General features: G+C 39.1%; 1 protein-coding gene across 2 annotated transcripts in view; it reads right to left on the bottom strand.

The window, feature by feature from the left end:
- LOC137335092 (death-inducer obliterator 1-like) overlaps positions 1-17,251 on the bottom strand; it is a 132,245-nt gene that overhangs the window by 43,556 nt on the left and 71,438 nt on the right. For both annotated transcript variants that reach the window (XM_068000200.1, XM_068000201.1), the window contains 4 exons: positions 12,120-12,546; positions 10,446-10,605; positions 10,108-10,224; positions 1,939-2,049 (listed from right to left, as the gene is read on the bottom strand). In XM_068000200.1, the coding sequence (XP_067856301.1) occupies positions 1,939-2,049; positions 10,108-10,224; positions 10,446-10,605; positions 12,120-12,546 (815 nt within the window). The remainder of the gene's footprint in view (positions 1-1,938; positions 2,050-10,107; positions 10,225-10,445; positions 10,606-12,119; positions 12,547-17,251) is intronic.

Genomic DNA, 17,251 nt, shown 5'->3' with positions numbered 1-17,251 from the left:
ACACACCGAAAGAGAGATGGACCTTCCTGGCAGACACTGGGTGTACATGAATTGAACATCAGGAACCACAGACTGGGCCCTAACCTCTGGATTTCTCTCCCCAACCGTCTCCGCCTCTCCCCCTTTAAGACGCTGCTTAAAACTTACCTCTTTGACCAAGTCTTTGGCTCAGTGTCAGTATTTTGTCTGATTAAGCTCCTGTGAAGTGCCTTGGGCTGTTTTACTATGTCAAAAGCGTTATATAAATGCAAGTAGTTGTTGTGGAGCAACCTTCAGAGACAGTGATCCATCGTTCATCAAATCTGTGAACTTTCAACTGATGAGAATGATTATTCTGTTCCCTTAAATGAGTGGTAATGGCAGTGCTCAATGAAATTATTCTTAAGATATTATGCGGAACTGTTAAGAACTTAGATATAAATTCACAGACATAACTCAAGGTTGAGTACAGCTCTCATGATAGCCTGACATGCTTTTGCAAAAATCATACTTCAAAGTCATACCTTTATATATAAAAAAACACTGTGGCTGTCTGTCCACTTTCTGGTTATTCCTTACCATGTGATTGTTCCCTCAGGTGGCTAGCAAAGGTAGTGGTCATGTTTGAGCCAGCTCCTGGCCAAACACCACCTTTCAGTACCAGCCGGTGACCTCAACCCAGCACCCCAAACAGAGAAGGTGCCAGGCCCAAGTTCCTACCGTTACATTACTTGAGGCCAGGTCATCCACGACCCCCCCCGACCCACTGCACAATTTAGATTTTACACAGAAGCATATTGATGGTTCATCAGTTCCCTCCCTCCATTACCTGTAGCTGGGACTACACTCGATGGCTTCACTGTTGCTGTTTTTCAGAGTTTAGCCCCGATTTCCCACTTCTGCTCGAGGTTGGGCCAAACTCCCACCACCCCCCACCCACCATGCTAGCGCTACTCAAGGCTGGGCCTTTAGGCCCCCAAAGCTACAGATTTAACAAATAAAAAGAGTTGACACTTTAGCATAGAGCGGGTACCCCACTCAGACACGCAGCAGTTTATAGCCAGAGAGTCTGCACCTGTTCAGCAGTGATCTGGTGATGTACAATTAACATAAGACAGAGATATAGATATCTGGACAGAACAGAACAAGGCTGTGGTTTGAGGTGGCCGGGGAGGCAGGTTGGGGGGGGGGGGGGGAGGGGAGGGGAGGAGAGGAAAGAGAAAAGTACACAAGAAGGGAGATGAGCTCTTGCTGTCAGTATTGGCGTACCTTGTTTTTAAAAACATAGGTTTTTTTTGCCACAGCTGTCATGTCTAAGTCAGCAACAGGAGAGCCAGGCCACAGCATGTGACAAGGTATGGGATTGGGGTTTGGTGCCATGCCAGCTGTAGGGACTGTGGGGTTAAAAGCTGTGCCTAGACCCAAACAAGTGAGATGCACCAGGGCTCAGAAGTACTGCTCCACTCAAAGGGAGGTTCAAAGATCGCAGGCTAGGTGGTGATGCATCCAAACTGAAACCTCCACTGCTGGTCCTGGGCACAAGGATCGGAATTTGAAGGTTTTTCTTCAGGGGCAGAAATTCCTCAAGAAATGGCTAACCCTGAAGAGTGAACAATTGGGCTTGTCTCATCAGTATCAATGACAAAGAAATAGAACTCAATGGCACTTGCAAACAGGAGGTTGAAATACAAACACAAACACAAAGTGAAATTATGAAATGCAGGATAGAAAATTTGCAATTTGTAGACAGCTAGTGACAGCAGCAACATGTTAGTTTGGAAGCAAGCTTTCGACGGTCACAAAACATCTGTAAATACCGAAAGAGCTGCTTCACCACATACATGGGTGCCACTGATTAGGAATAATGAAGTAAGCAAAGCATCCTTCGAAGAATAGCAATGTGTCCTTCACTGTACGCAGTGATGACTGAATAGGGTTCATTTCAAGTTTTATACGTACATCAGCATCTGACATGGGCGGTGCCTCCTCCATATCTACTTCGTGTTTGTTGGCTGCCCGCGAAGCTGACCCTTTGGTTTCACGCTGCAATCTCTCACTTTGTTCCTGTGCCTGTGAAACAACATCAAACTGTGTCATGCCTCACACAGCACTCTATAGGCTCAATGCCAGGATTAACATTTTTGGGATATTTACTTACCAAGCTAATGTTGTTCAGTTTTTATTTAAACTAAACTGGAAATACTATTTCATATTACCACTGCCCATTAAAAAAAATTCTAATTGTGATGTTGCCATTCTACTGCGACCCTTTCATATCAGATGCAATCAGTTCACTATCTTTGCATGGCTGTGCCAAAGTGAGCAGGCATCTGCACTATATATATATATCTCATCATGTAGGGATATACTCATGATTTTAGAACCCTTCCAGCCTCACATGCTTCCCACCTCACGGTATTAGCCCATCTCTGGAGGAGTTGCTCAAAGGTAGTCTGGATCTAGAGCATGGCAGCATGGCTGTGATGCTTCTTTGTATGTTTCCATTCAGGGTTCAATTTGATCAGATTGCATTCATATTTCTCCCACCACTCCCTGCTGAATCAGGAACTTATCCACTTCCCATTTAAATGCTTTGGTCAATATCTCCTGCACCAGCTGGCAGTCTATTCTCTAACTAGATATAAAGGAGTTATTTTCTTTAGTTAAGCTTAGCACATGGTTTCTTTAGCTTTTAGTCATGTTATTTGATGTTCTCATCTTGGTTTTGCATAAAATCTCTATCACACCACCAATTTCCTTGATTATTTTGAAAATGTGGAATAGTGTTCCTCTTTTCCTGTAATTTTTCCCCAAGAATAAATTTAGATCTATAATATTAAAAACCTAACATCTGCGCTAACTTCATGTACAAAACCTTACTTCCCATTATGACATTTTTATCATGCAAATTTTGCCATTATAAATTCTTATCCACATTCATAATGGCAACAGCCTATGTAAACCAGTCACATTGTAATTACACTCTTCCACCAGTGGAGGCGCAGTGACACCTCAGTTTTGCTTCACCAGACTTTACTGCAGAGAAAATCCAATGTTCCAACCAACTATACTTCTCTGCTTCCCAAACTGCTGTTAAGTTTGCAATTTAACTATAAAGAATATAAAATTGATTATATAAAAATAAGCACACAATGCATGACTTTAAAATGAGGAGTGAATTACATCTGTTGTCGAATTATTCTGTCCTCTAAACCCGCTTGCACTGAAGACTAGACATGATCTCGACTCCCCACGTGCAACACGTAGAATCGACTACTGTAAAATAAACTTCGTGGCAGCCTGACATGCTTTTGCAAGATCATACTCATAATCCAGTGATTTAAAAATGTGGACTCCGCATTATCTGTCATCCTTAAGAGTCTTTTCATTGCCTCTAAGTATGACAAATGAAATTGGACTCTTATGCCATCACCCATGTTTTACAGAGTCTCAGTTTCACTTCCTTACTTATACAGCCCAACATGTGATTGGCCTTTGTAACTCCAGTCTGGCTGTTCAACTGTTTAAAAAAAATTACTTTGTCCACCACACATTTTAAAAGAAAATCTTTTCTTCCTTGTATCCCTTTCACTTTCTTTTTTTTGTATTTTTGCTTTTTATCCCAGAATTGTTTTTAAATTAGAAAATGTATTTTTTTTAATGTATTTTCTAATCTCCCACTTTCTTACTTTAGCAAAAAAGAGAAAAATGAAAATGTTTCATCTTTCATTTAGGTCTAGGTTTTGATATACAGTAGCAATAATAAACGATGGGTTTGTCTTGTTTTAAATTAAGAGAGACTTCTACATTTCCTTATGGTTTTTTTCCTATTACTCTGTCGTAGGTTGTATTTCAAAGCAGAAAGTGGGCATGACTATTGGCCCATATCTGGGAAAGAGGGGATTTCTGCTTTGCCAGGGATAGACAAGCTAGAACAGGTAGAAACACTCCATGAATACCTGATTTCAGGTACAAATTTTGTCTTACGGATGCTAGCCCAAGTTAAGTGTTATTACGGAGAATCTCAAGGACTTTGAAGTTTTTATTGGTTTGTGATAGTTTCCATGAGATAAAGTTTTATAATCTAGTGATAATCCACAGTGCTTAATCTTGTTTAATTTCTTAATTAATCTGATTCAATGTTTATAGCCTGAGAGATTAAGTTGGTCAAGAGTATTATTTGTTCATCTGTTGAAGAGATCCAGAGAATACAAGGCATCTCATTCTAAATTCAGTGGCCCACTTGGGCCCCCTCTGGTATGCCTTTACTATTCATGCTAATGTTCTGCCTTCCCTTCCCACCCACATCTTGATGCTCTGTCTCTCTGTACCTGCCCGAGTTCTGATGCTATTACTTTTCCTTGCCTTCCCTCAGCTACAGAAACAAATAGCAGAGGGGGTAAAACAGGTGAGTAAGAATGTAGAAGAGAAACAAGTGAAAAGGTTAATAGTTCAGATAGTGGGAAAATTTATCCTGCCGCTTTTTCCTGAATTGGCCACTGAAATCCAAAGACTTGCCTAGTAAATGCTGTCAAAAAGGCTGCAATTAAATGTAGGTACTTTTGTTCAGCTTTTAATAGGCTTTTGAGCCTCTGAACGGTGGGTTATCTGAAGTCCACATGCCTTGGATGAAGTGGTCAGTTACAATGATCAAACATGAATCTAACCATAACTGAATATCAAAGTCCACTGTATATTTAATTTCTTATTTCCTAAATGTATCTTTAAAAAAATTCCACTTTTGTTTTACACTTTCCACACTCTTAAATTCCAGTAACTCCTAACATGTTCAATTCTCCAAGTTATTTACCCATGCTCCTCCTCTAAATCAGCTTGTTTTTCAACGTTCCTGATCACACAAACGTCCCAAATGGCTGCATAGCACCGTAATCACATAACAGTGGATTACAGACGTATGCAAATGCTTCAGCAACATAGGACAGCATTTGATCATGCTCGATTGGCTGAGACTAGCATTTTTTATAATCCCATGCAAGCAATTATCAGTGCTAAGCCTTGAGATTAGTGGGTTTGCACGCCACATTCCACACAGCTGGGAGTGCAACACAATGCCAATACCACAAACTGGCTATTAATAATCGTACTACAGTTTGCCACCGACACAAGTCTAACCAAAATTAATCCATGAAAAAAATAAAATGGACGATAGCATTATTTATTATGTAGATTCTGCACAGTGTAGACTAATTAATGCAATTTCTCTCAATCCAACATCTTCAATGGATGTAGAACTCATCAGATTATCTATTTCCTTATCTAGGAGTCATCCTTATTATGTAGAGACTGCCCAGAATATATTGAGCTAGTGCACTGTATTGTGTACAGGTGCAGCATATATGAATAAGCAGGAACTCTTCAAAGAACCAGACGTGCCAGTTTTAAAAGGGAAGCATATTTTACAATCTAATTACGAAGACTGATACTATTCACTCACTGATCTCTCTGGCATCCACATTCCATTAGACACAGCCTGGAAGCAAACACCAGGCATTTGAATAAGGACCTCACACTTTGTTCGATATGTTGCTCACAAGCCCTACAGCACTTTTCCAGACTTGAGTACTATGTACAGTTGTGGTCTCCATATTACAAAGAATATAGAGGCACTGGAGAAGGTGCAGATCTACAAGGATGGTATCAGAACTGAAACATTATAGCTATCAGGAAAGACTGAACAGGCTATGTCCCTTTTCTCTAGAAAAGACGGCTGAGGGGTGACCTAATAGAGGTGTTTAAAATTATGAAGACATTCGGTAGGGTAGACGTAGAGAAGATGTTTCCACTTGTGGGGCTGTCTAAAGCTAGGGGCCATAAATATAAGATAGTCACTAATAAATCCAATAAGGAATTCAGGAAAAATGTCTTCACCCAGATAGTGGTTAGAATGTGGAACTTGCTACCAACAAGGGCGAATAGCATAGATGTATTTAAGGGGAAGTTAGATAAGTACATGAGGGAGAAAGGAAAAGGATATGTTGATAGGGTTAGACGAAGTGGGGTGGGAGGAAGCTCGTGTGGAGCATAAACACCAGCATAAACCTGTTGGGCCTAATAACATAGAATGTACAGCACAGAAACAGGTCAAGTCCAGTAAAATAACTCCAGCACTCTCCCAAAAGATTTTTTAGTTGATCCAGCATTTCTCCACTCATGTTCTGGAGTCCCAAGTTTCCAGACTGCCCATTCTACAGCAACAAATTTCCTGCATCAATAATGAAACTTCATTCCAGACATGGAATTTTTACCAGAGTCCAGTTGGATTTTCAGGTGATATTTTGGTCCCGACTGGTAAATAAGCAATTGTTTCTTTTCGCCCAAGGATGCTGGCTAGTTGAGTATCTCCTGGATTGGAATGCAATGATTAGCTTGAAGAAGTCTGGCATTATCTCCAAATATTCAGAATATATTTTTGGATTCCAACCGTGGCTAACAGCAAGTCAGAACAACAAATGATTTTTAAAGGATTTTTCTGGTCATTAACCTTTTCATCAAATACTGCTCTGCTCTTTGGCCAGCAGTCAGTGCCTCTCCGGCAATCCATCAACATGTGTATTCCAATTTACGAGGCCTCTCACTCGACGCTATTTGCTCTTTCTTTTGTCCTTTTAATGTCTATTATCTCACTGATCATCTTTTACATCATGTGGAGATGCCGGTGATGGACTGGGGTTGGCAAATGTAAAGAATCTTACAACACCAGGTTATAGTCCAACAATTTTATTTGAAAATCACAAGCTTTCGGAGGCTTTCTCCTTCGTCAGGTGAATGCGTTCACCTGACGAAGGAGAAAGCCTCCGAAAGCTTGTGATTTTCAAATAAAATTGTTGGACTATAACCTGGTGTTGTAAGATTCTTTACATCATCTAACAGCTTTCTATTAAACAGTTTGCAGCCCATTTATTACTCCCTCTGTGACTGGCATATGATTTGATTTTCTCCCCTGTTTTCGCTCTCAACTTTTTCCAACCTCACTAAAATGCCTGTTCATCTTTCTGTCTGCCTCAGTTACACCTCCCTCGTATTATAATTGGTCCATAATGAATGAATTTTCTATTGCGTAAGAACATTTTCCTCCTTCAGTGAGAATGGTTTAATTTCTTGTAATTTTGAAAGATATTTTTCTGAAACATTACAACACGATAACTCACTGGATGGATGATGGCTCACTTGCACTAAATGACGTTACAAGAATGAAGCTTTTTTTGTCTGTAATTATCATGGCTTCTTTCAGTCATGACACGCAAAGGGCGAACAGCCGGATACACACACAGAAAAAGGCCTAGTTTTGCCTGTTTTAATACACAGGCAAAACCAAAACAACCAGGATATATGAATTTTATACCTGATTAGATGTCTGAGGGAGAGGTCAAGCCATTCAATTAAAATACAGGCATCTTGTGGGTATTACCTGTAAATCTGTTTGGGAGTTTAAGGGACATATATCTAAATTTCCTTTGCCCAGTCATTTTTTAAAAAAAGTATTCCTTAAAATTCAGTCATTGGTCTGAAACCAGATGTACAAAGGCCAGAGAGACGCCATGGATAGTCAGCAAAAAATAACTACAGCATGAGGTTAATATTTACATTGCAATTTAGCAAAGCAGATGTAACTATTATTTTGCACAAATTCCAGGAAAGATAAGGTTACTATTATAAAATCTACAGTGTATCATTACATCTATTAATTTATACTTCTATAGATTAATGAATCTGTTTGCCCTAAACCATAGTCCAGTGAAGAGTTTACGCCACTGCCTTCTGAAGTCAAGGAAAATCACTTAACAGAACAAAATATAGCCACTAAGCCAAAATAGAGCAACAAGGGATTTTTGTTGAATCCCTGAGCACGCTACACATGAATATCAGCTGCCTGGCAGAAGAGCTACGTAGTCCATGGTTATTTAAGTTGTTTTTTTAAATCTAGCTTCTTGGGTTGTGCCCATTTTAACCTCCATCCTAAGTTAGCGCTCCAAAAGATCATCTCTTGCCAGTGTTTCCATCAGTTCAAAGGAAGGTATAGCATACGTCCATCGCAACAGTTGCAATATGGCTTGCACTAGCTCATAGGTGGTCATGTCTCCTCATTTTAGGGCTGTATAACTCCACTTACTTATGTTACCCTGCCATCTGTCCAATCAGTGATTAAGGCCTCAATCTTATTCAGTAGAATCCTGGTCTCAATAAAATCCTGCAACCATCTGTTTGGTAAAATTCTCTCAAACTTTCTATTCATGCTGCTACATCTTCTCCAATATCATACACCTGAATTTTTGTACCAAGCTTTCTGCAAGACACCTCATTGGACACCTTCCAAAAACCAATTTACTACATTGAATGCATTCCCTTTTCCTATATACTAGATCTAGTCACTTCACCAATTTTTAAAAAACTAAATTTGTCACACGAGTGCTTTGAATCTGCTTCCACCACCCTTTCAGGCAGTGCATTCCAGATCATAACAAACTGCGTAAAATTTCTCGTGTCGCTTCTGATTCTTTTGCCAATTACCTTAAATCTGTCCCCTCTGATTAATGACCACATCTGCCACTAGAAACAGTTTCTCCTCATTTACTCTATCAAAACCGTTCATGATTTTGAACACCTCTATCAAAACTCCCCCTAACCTCCTCTGCTCTAAGGCAAGCAACCCCAGTTTTTCTAGTCTCTCCAAGTAACTGAAGTCTTTCATCCCTAGTACCATTCTGGTAAATCTCCTCTGCACCCTCTCTGAGGCCTTGACATCCTTCCTAAAGTGTACGGTGCCCAGAATTGGCAACAATACTCCAGCTGCAGCCTAACCAGTGTTTTATAAAGGTTTAGCATAACTTCCTTGCTTTTGTACTCTATGCCTCTATTCATAAAGCCAAGGATCCCATATGCCTTTTTAACTGCCTTCTCAACTTGTCCTGCCACCTTCGAAGACTTGTGCACGTACACCCCCAGGACACACTGTTCCTGTACCTCCTTTGAAATTGTACCATTTAGTTCATATTGCCTCTCCTCATTCTTCCTACCAAAATGAATCACTTCACACTTTTCTGCGTTAAATTTCATCTGCCCATTTCACCTGCCTATGTTCTCCTGGAGTCTGTTACTATCCTCCTCACTTTTTTATACATTTCCGACTTTCGTGTCATCTGCAATCTTTGAAATTATGCCTTTTATCCCCAAGTCCAGGTCATTACTATAGATCAAATTTAGCAGTGGTCCCAACATCGACCCCTGGGGGACACCACTGCACACTTCCCTCCAGTTTGAAAGATAACTGCTCTCTGTCCCTTAGCCAATTACATATCCATACAGCCACTGCCCCTTTAATCCCACGGCCTTCAATTTTGCTAATATATTCTTCCTGACTTGTGGTGCCCAAAACTGAACGCAGTACTCCAGACGAAAATAGAAAAGTATAACCAAACTGTCATCAGTATATTTCCCACAAATACTGTAACAAATACCACAAAGCTCATTGCTGTATTAAAGGAAACTTTTGCATCAGGATGAAGGACAATGAATGACATGTACAAACTGTACACTATCCTGTGTTTGTTTTTTGCTTCGTATAATTGTATTTACAGGGCTTCCTGATGGCACTCTGCACACTTCCATTTTAGTGGAGCACAGGCATATGGAAAGCATTCTCTTGTAGTATGGCAGCTCAGCATTGAAAATATGTGGTTTGCTGACAGTCTGTTTATAGACTAATTGTTAGTTACTGTGCTCTAGTAAATACGCAGCCAGGAAGTTCAGTTCCAAAACAAGTCCCACATTGTCAAATGACATGGAGTTGAATGAAATATTCCTCAGTGTCCTGGGCTGGTAATGTGATATATAAGACACAGCTATATAAACAGCAATATAGATAACATTGTGTGAGCCACCCTAGTGTGTCTGCTTCACTAAAATGGATGCAAGCAAAGCTGTATCGGGATCACCTAAATCAAATTACGCTAAAAACAAATTCATAAACAATAATACAAGACTGACAACAACACTATATATTGTACTTACCCCAACATTATGATCTTCCTTTAACCATTCCAATATAAAATTAAAAATGTCACCTGACCAGGAATTTGTTTAAAATTTTAGCTCAGGTATGATACTCACAGATCTGCTCTCTCTCTCTCCCCAAACTGCCAGTTCCTTCGATTCTATTTCTTCAGGACTCATACGTACCAAGTGGAATGGAACAATCTCTTCTCGTACAACACGCCGAAAGAGCCCCTACAAAAAAAAAGTTCCACTTTATCAAATATAATTTGAAAGAAAAACAAATGAGCAAAAAAAAAACAACCCTGTATGGCTGGGGCTGGTAATGTGGTATATAACATACAGATATACAGAGCAATATAAGTAGTATTGTGTGACTAAGCATAGCATGTTGCCATTAAGATTGAAGATTTGGGAATACGCTTGAACTTAACAACATAGTAGCACAAAGGTACCTGGTTCCTGGGGTTCTTCAAATTGAACATGATACTCCTGTATCTGCTCTTGTACTTGCGGTGAGTATCTTGGAACAGGGTGAAAAGTTCCTTTTCAACGTTCACTGCTATTTTTCCTATTGCATCTTCAGTTACATCAAGGTCATCACAGTCATTCACCCTGGTCGTGAAGCACAAATACATTTGGTCATTGTCCTAGTAACGCAAGCACAGACAGCTTTCCATCTCAAGACAAAAAGGATTATACATAGCACTTGAGATGTTTGGCAGTGATTAATAAGACTAACTTACCAGACATAATCAAAAGATGGATAAACTACAAAAGTGAAGTTCAAGTAAACTATGGGCAGCATCTGAACACAATGATTAAACTGCAATATTTTATTAACTCCCTCACCCTCCATTAGTCTATATAACAAAATAGCAGAATTTAGCTCATGTGGTTATCTGATCTAAGCTACTGTGTATTTATTAAAATGTTGAATTTAAAAATAAAAATCCTCTTCTAATTGTTCCCCATTACTCTTCTCTTGGTACTCAAGCCGTACTCCAGCATGAGCCCTTCAGCATCTCATCTAAGTGGATATCTTTCTTGTATATTCCTGGACATGACAGAACTCAATCCTGCCTCTGCCAGATGTTTCCTCGCATGCACTGTCTTCTGAGGAGTCAATGGACAGCGCAATTATGTTGGCTATTTTCACCCTTTCTAGCCCATGGCACTGAGCCCAAATATTGCTTTCCCAGCCTTCCTGGCTGAGGTTGGCTAACACAACAGACCAGGGGTTTAAAAATTACAACACGGAAATGGGCCATTTGGAAAGATGAGCTAAGATGAGACAATGGGCTTCATGTGTACTTATCTTGTGATCATTGATCATGTACACAAGTCTGAATAGTACACATCCTGTGCTCGGTATGCTGAGATTGATCTGGAGGCCGAAATGTATCTACTATGAAATGGTCAGAAAAACACCGGTAAACAGGGTCTTTAAAGTAACTGACACATCTGGCAGGCTCACCTGGATAGCAAACATATTGGCAAATTCCTGACAGTGTATAAATTGGATTAAGTTCAATTATAAATTTACAGGAAGTTTGTCAGATGATATGTATCTAGGCCTAATTTACAAACATACATCTAAATAAGCATTTTCACTTTATTCAGTGTCCCAAGACAAAACTACACAAATTAAAACTTGTACAGCGCTCCTTTTATCTCTAAACAGACAACAGATCTTTTACTTGAGAATCTGTGTTAAAGATCTATACCATTATAAATTAAAACTGCAATTTCTTACATAATCATTTCTTTTGCCGATAATTTTTCAAAAACTCTCAATGCTCAGCTAGAAGTTTCTGACCATTTCATTTTCCTCCATCTTAATTTTTTTGAAAAACTTTGCATACAAAATGTTGATGTGATTGTTTTAAAGACAACTATACATGCATTATTCAGCCCATAAGACACTTTTTTTTGAAAATAGTGAACCCATCAGAATTGCAACTTCTCCCAAAATTAACGTACGGGCATTAAAGATCAAAACACAATTTGCAGAAGGATGCGGCTTCATTAACATTATCACATGCACCACATTCTACACGTTAAATCTGGTTCTTTCCCAGCGGCACCGTTGTAAAGTACAAACAACTCCTGCATCAACCATCCCTCACCTTTTACAAAGGATCTCCTTAAGTGACCGGCGTATGTTGTGTCGGATCTGAGAGTTAGATAGTTGGCTGGTGTTTTTTGCAGCAGGGGCTGAAGGCTGAACTGGTTGTTTATCTGCAGACTTTTTAGCGGGAGGCTGCACACATGCATGCACTGACTGTTTAGCTGTAGGAGCAGAATGTTTGGATGGAATTCGGTATTCTGACCCGGTGCTGCCTTGTTTAGATGAAGTTGGCTGTTTAGATGATGCAAGTTGTTGAGTTGCAGGAATAGGTCGTTTAGGTGCAACACGGTGATCTGTCGCTCCGGCAGTCTGCTTAGTCGCTGCAGCTGGTGGCTTTGAGGAAGTAGATTGCTGAGTTGCAGGAGGCTGTTCACCCACAGACACAGAATCAGCTTGCTTGGTGTCAGCTGCCTCCTCCTTTGGAACTATTAAAGAAAATAGATTAATTTTCAGAATGAAGAGAATCTTGGGCAGTATGCTCTACCAAAATGAATTCTCATTACTGACATCATTTTCTTGATGTGAAACTATTGGAAGTGTCTGCGTAAAAATTTGCTTCAATTTGACTAGAGAACAAAAAGTCTTCAAACACATACATTTTTGGGAAACAAAACCTGCAGACATGCCTGTTCAATCAGGAAGTCTCAATATGTAGCTTATGAATGCAGGCATGCATTGTTTACAAATTTGAGTTGCTTTGTCCACTAACATTGCAACATAATTAGAAATTATATTCACTTGAGAGCTTGTTTCATCAAGTTACTTTGGGGCCTCAGCAGCTCGCCCTACATGTAACTGGTTAGTGCCAGGACGAGCAGACAAAAGGCAGCCCCTCTCAATGTAGACTTCTAATTTCACTACTATACATGTCATTCTGAAAAAACACAAAAACTGTGCAGTTGCAATACATTTTGCAAGAGTGCTGGAAGTAAACTGTCAAATGGAGTCAGAGCTTCAGTATAACTGCTGGAATCTCACTGCTGTATACTAACGTGACAAGAGCGCACATTTTCCCAGCTAGAGTATTGGCAGACTGTAATGCCTATTAAATTACATTAATTTCAAAGTGACCATAGTGCAAAAAATGGGATGATTATACTCGACAATTTATCAATATCAAAGTATTCACTAAGGTAATGCATATACTCAATGTAATAAAAATCCCACACCGTTATTCGCTGCTCATCAATTCACTGAAATCAATGCACCATCCATTGTAAAACATGCACAAAATACCAGACTTCAAAACTGCTTGAACTCAATACATGGAAGAATGCAACAAGACTAATAGTAGGGTAGTACCTACTAGTTTGAATAGATTGAACAAGCTGTTGAAATGCAATTGCTTAGCCAAAGTTCATAAAGATACTTAATTTCCACTTTAACTGGAATGAGCAAAGCAGTTTGGTTTATAAACCCTCTGCTTGTATGGACAGTTGTAAACAATTTTACAACACCAAGTTATAGTCCAGCAATTTTATTTTAAATTCACAAGCTTTCGGAGATTTCCTCCTTCCTCAGGCAGTGTACAATATGTCTAGTCATGGATTATACACCATCTATTTCACTTCGAGGGAAAGTTCTGCAAAGTTTCTCACTGACCCCTCAAGGGCAATTAGGGATGGGCAATAAATGTTGGCCTCGCCAGCGACACCCACATCCCAAGAACGAATAATAAAAAAATACATCTTGTGCTTGTTACACACATGGCATGAAAACTAATTGCAGGCTAACATTATCAAGCCACCTTTATTTTTCACCTCCCTAAGTTAAAAGTTAAGACTGTACATTTTTTACAGGCTGCATTTGTTCTGTAGAATCTGTGCACTTCTGCAAGTTGGAGGAAGGGGACCAGTGTGAAATTTATGTAAAATACCATAAAACTAATGAAAATTTACAGGGTCTTTTGACTTTGCAGAATTCACACAACAAATGCAGCCCATGAAAAAAAATGTGTAGCTCTAGTTACTCTGGATACCAATTTTTAAAATTTAACCTTGATTTGTTTTTAATCCTTTTGGTTATTATGATGCTGTATTTAAATGTTTTTAAAATTACTGATAACTGTTAAAAAATTCTTACTAAATTTAATTCATCTCATTGTACTGCAAATGTGAAATAATGTTTAGAAAAACAATACCAAGTTAATTTTGGTCAAATTTAAAAGTTTATGCCAGTAAAATCAACACCAATATCATTATTTGTTGTGATGAAATATAGTTTTAGTTCAGTTTCCAATTACATAAATCAGTTACACATCCACCTCATGTCTTACAATATTAAACTCTTCATAAGTTTACTGCATCAAATTATGTGCAATTAGTACAATGTTCTTTGCCAGTGTCACTATATGACCTTTTAATGGTCAAGCCAGCATATGTTTAACTCACTGATGTAACTGGCCAGCTGGTAAACACAAACTACCAAACTAAAATTAACTTGTGAAAACTTGATACAGCCCCACAATTTAAAAATAAACAAATCTGCAGGATGAGGCTTCTGTGGAAGGTTTAAACCATTCCTCCATAGGGGTGGATTCAAACACATCTTATAGAAAACTTCAGGTAAAAGATTGCTTTTTAAGAATGGGCAGCTTGACTTTAACTGGAGTAAAAATTGGAAACAAAACCAAGATTGGGTGCAAGTGTTTCATCTGATTCTCTCTCACTTTTCTCCCCTTCACCATGTTCAATGCATGTATTATATCTTGTACCTATCCAACTGTTAAATTCAGATCATGGGTTGCTCAATATCCTCCTTTACTTTGTTCAATGACTGAGCCCAGTGATTTGTTGCAGCGTAACATGCTGTGACAAACTCCATACTTTTTGCAACCTACCTGTGTCAGGTTGACTCAATGGTAGCATTCTCACCTGAGTCAGAAGGTTGTAGGTTCAAACCCCACTCAAGATGTCAGGCACACAATCTAGGCTTACACTTCAGTTCAGTACCACAGAAGTGCTGCATTGTCAGAGTTGCAGGAAGCTGTTCACCCAGACACAAAATCAGCAGATTTGTCAGAGGTGTTTGTCTTTTGGATGAGGCATTAAACCGAGGCTCTGTCTACCATGTCAGATAGAGGCAAAAGATCCCATGGCACTATTTAAAGAGCAGATGGGGAGTTCTCCTGGCCAAAGGCTATCCCTCAACCAACATCAACAGATTAACTGGTAATTTGTCTCATTCCTGTTTGTGGAGCCCTGCTGCTTGGAGTTTGGCTGCCACTTTTGCCTACATAAAAGTTGTGACTATACTTCAAAGTAATTCACTAGCTGCAAAACTCTCTGGGACACCCCTAGGATGTGAAACAGTATACAAATGCAAGCTCTTTCATCTTGCCATGACGACTGCAATGTTGCCTCCAGGTTGCGTGTTTTTAAATGGACTTAGATTTTTTTTTGAAAAAAAAAGCACATGAATAACTATGCAAGATAGTAGAAAGGTAATCCCGTGTGCTAGTCAACTGAGCACAGTACTGTCAATTGTAGCTGAAGCTTAACCCACAGCTACTCTACAGCCGATAACAGTACCACCATATGCTACAGCTGATTCCAGCATTCAAGTTTCTACTTTCTGAAAATGCATAATTTAAGATTTTTTAAAAATCCACTGGAGATTTCTGTCCGTGCAGGAGATCATTTCAAAGCAATCACCTGTTCTTACATTCAACACAATTTTATCACAACTGTCCTGAGATTTTTATTTAAACTTCCTGTGACAAATCAGTAGACTTCAATGACCTATATGAATTTCACACTTGTTCTTATTAGCAAAAAGTAAATCCAATAGGACTACAAAATGCATGCATCAAAACAAATGCTTTGGGGAGTTAAAATGTAATTTAATCCTCGTTTACTGAAAAATGCTACAAACTAAGGTCTGGAATTAATACCACAGGAACTTTTGAACTACAGCTCTGAAAACCTCTCTCTATCCTCCGTTCCATCCATTTATGGTTCAGTTTTCCGTACAAACATTAATCCATTGCTTTCAAAATGATTTAATTAAACTTAAAACAATATTTACACAGAAGTTTTAAGTGAATTTAGAAGCTTCATCAAAAATGCTTTGCATAATATAAAATGTAGACACCTGGAGATTAATTTGTGTACGCCTTATCTAGAACATTTAAGCAACCTCCCGAGGGTGCGGATTGCAATACCAAGAATTGGTACAGCAAAGTAAAAAAGATTTAAGGTGATGAGTTACCATTCTCGCTGCATACTGCTAATTTCACATTTTGGGCGTTCCAAATTATTCTGTCATATGATTATATTCCCCAAACTATACTGCCCTTTAATAGTCAGGTTACGTGTTTGAGCCCTATACCAGGATTACAGCATATAATCTAGGCTGACACGTTGCTAAACTACTGAGGTAATGCTGCTTTGTGGGAGGTGCCATCTTTAAGAGATGTTGTATCCAAGCCCCATCTGCCTATTCAGGTGGATGGATAGCACTGTTTGGAGAGAAGCAGGGCAGTTCTTCTGGTCATAGCCAATATTAACTGGTCATTACTGCTGATCTTGGGACCTTCCTACACACATTGTCTACTGTGTTAATAGCAACTGCCCTACATAAATAACTAATTAGCTTTGAAACTTTCTTTAGATTGCTGTAGTGCTGAAGGTGCCAGCCTGCAGATCTGATGTTAAACCATGGTTCCATCTGCCTGTTCCAACTGCTCAGGTGGATGTTAAAAGATTCCATTGCACGATTTGAAGAGGGGCAGAGTGCTTTCCCAGTGTCCTAGGCAACAGTCCTCCTTCACCATTATCAATATATTTTTTTAAAAAATCAGATTTAGCTGGTGATCCATCTCATTGCTGTTCTTGGGATGTTGCTGTTGCAGAATTGTGCCTGCCTGCAGAATAGTCACTCCAAAAGTAACTTACTGGGTGGGAAACACTTTGAGGTGGTTTGTCTGAATAACTGCAATTATTACTACTTTTCACTTTCATTTATATTGGATATTTCATGCCATTATTTTAAAAAAACCTTTCTGGGCAGCAAATGAGCTAAAATTTCTACATAAGTTCAGGAAATACAAGTCACAAAATATGAATCCCTATACTTTTTAATCTATTCTGTAAGGTTTTTCCACAGCAAGTCCTGGCTTCACTCCAATCA

The sequence above is a fragment of the Heptranchias perlo genome, chromosome 19 (genome assembly GCF_035084215.1).
Source record: "Heptranchias perlo isolate sHepPer1 chromosome 19, sHepPer1.hap1, whole genome shotgun sequence".
Classification (NCBI taxonomy): domain Eukaryota; kingdom Metazoa; phylum Chordata; class Chondrichthyes; order Hexanchiformes; family Hexanchidae; genus Heptranchias; species Heptranchias perlo.
Note: the sequence above shows the minus strand (reverse complement) of the source record. Positions and strands in the feature narration are given on the sequence as shown.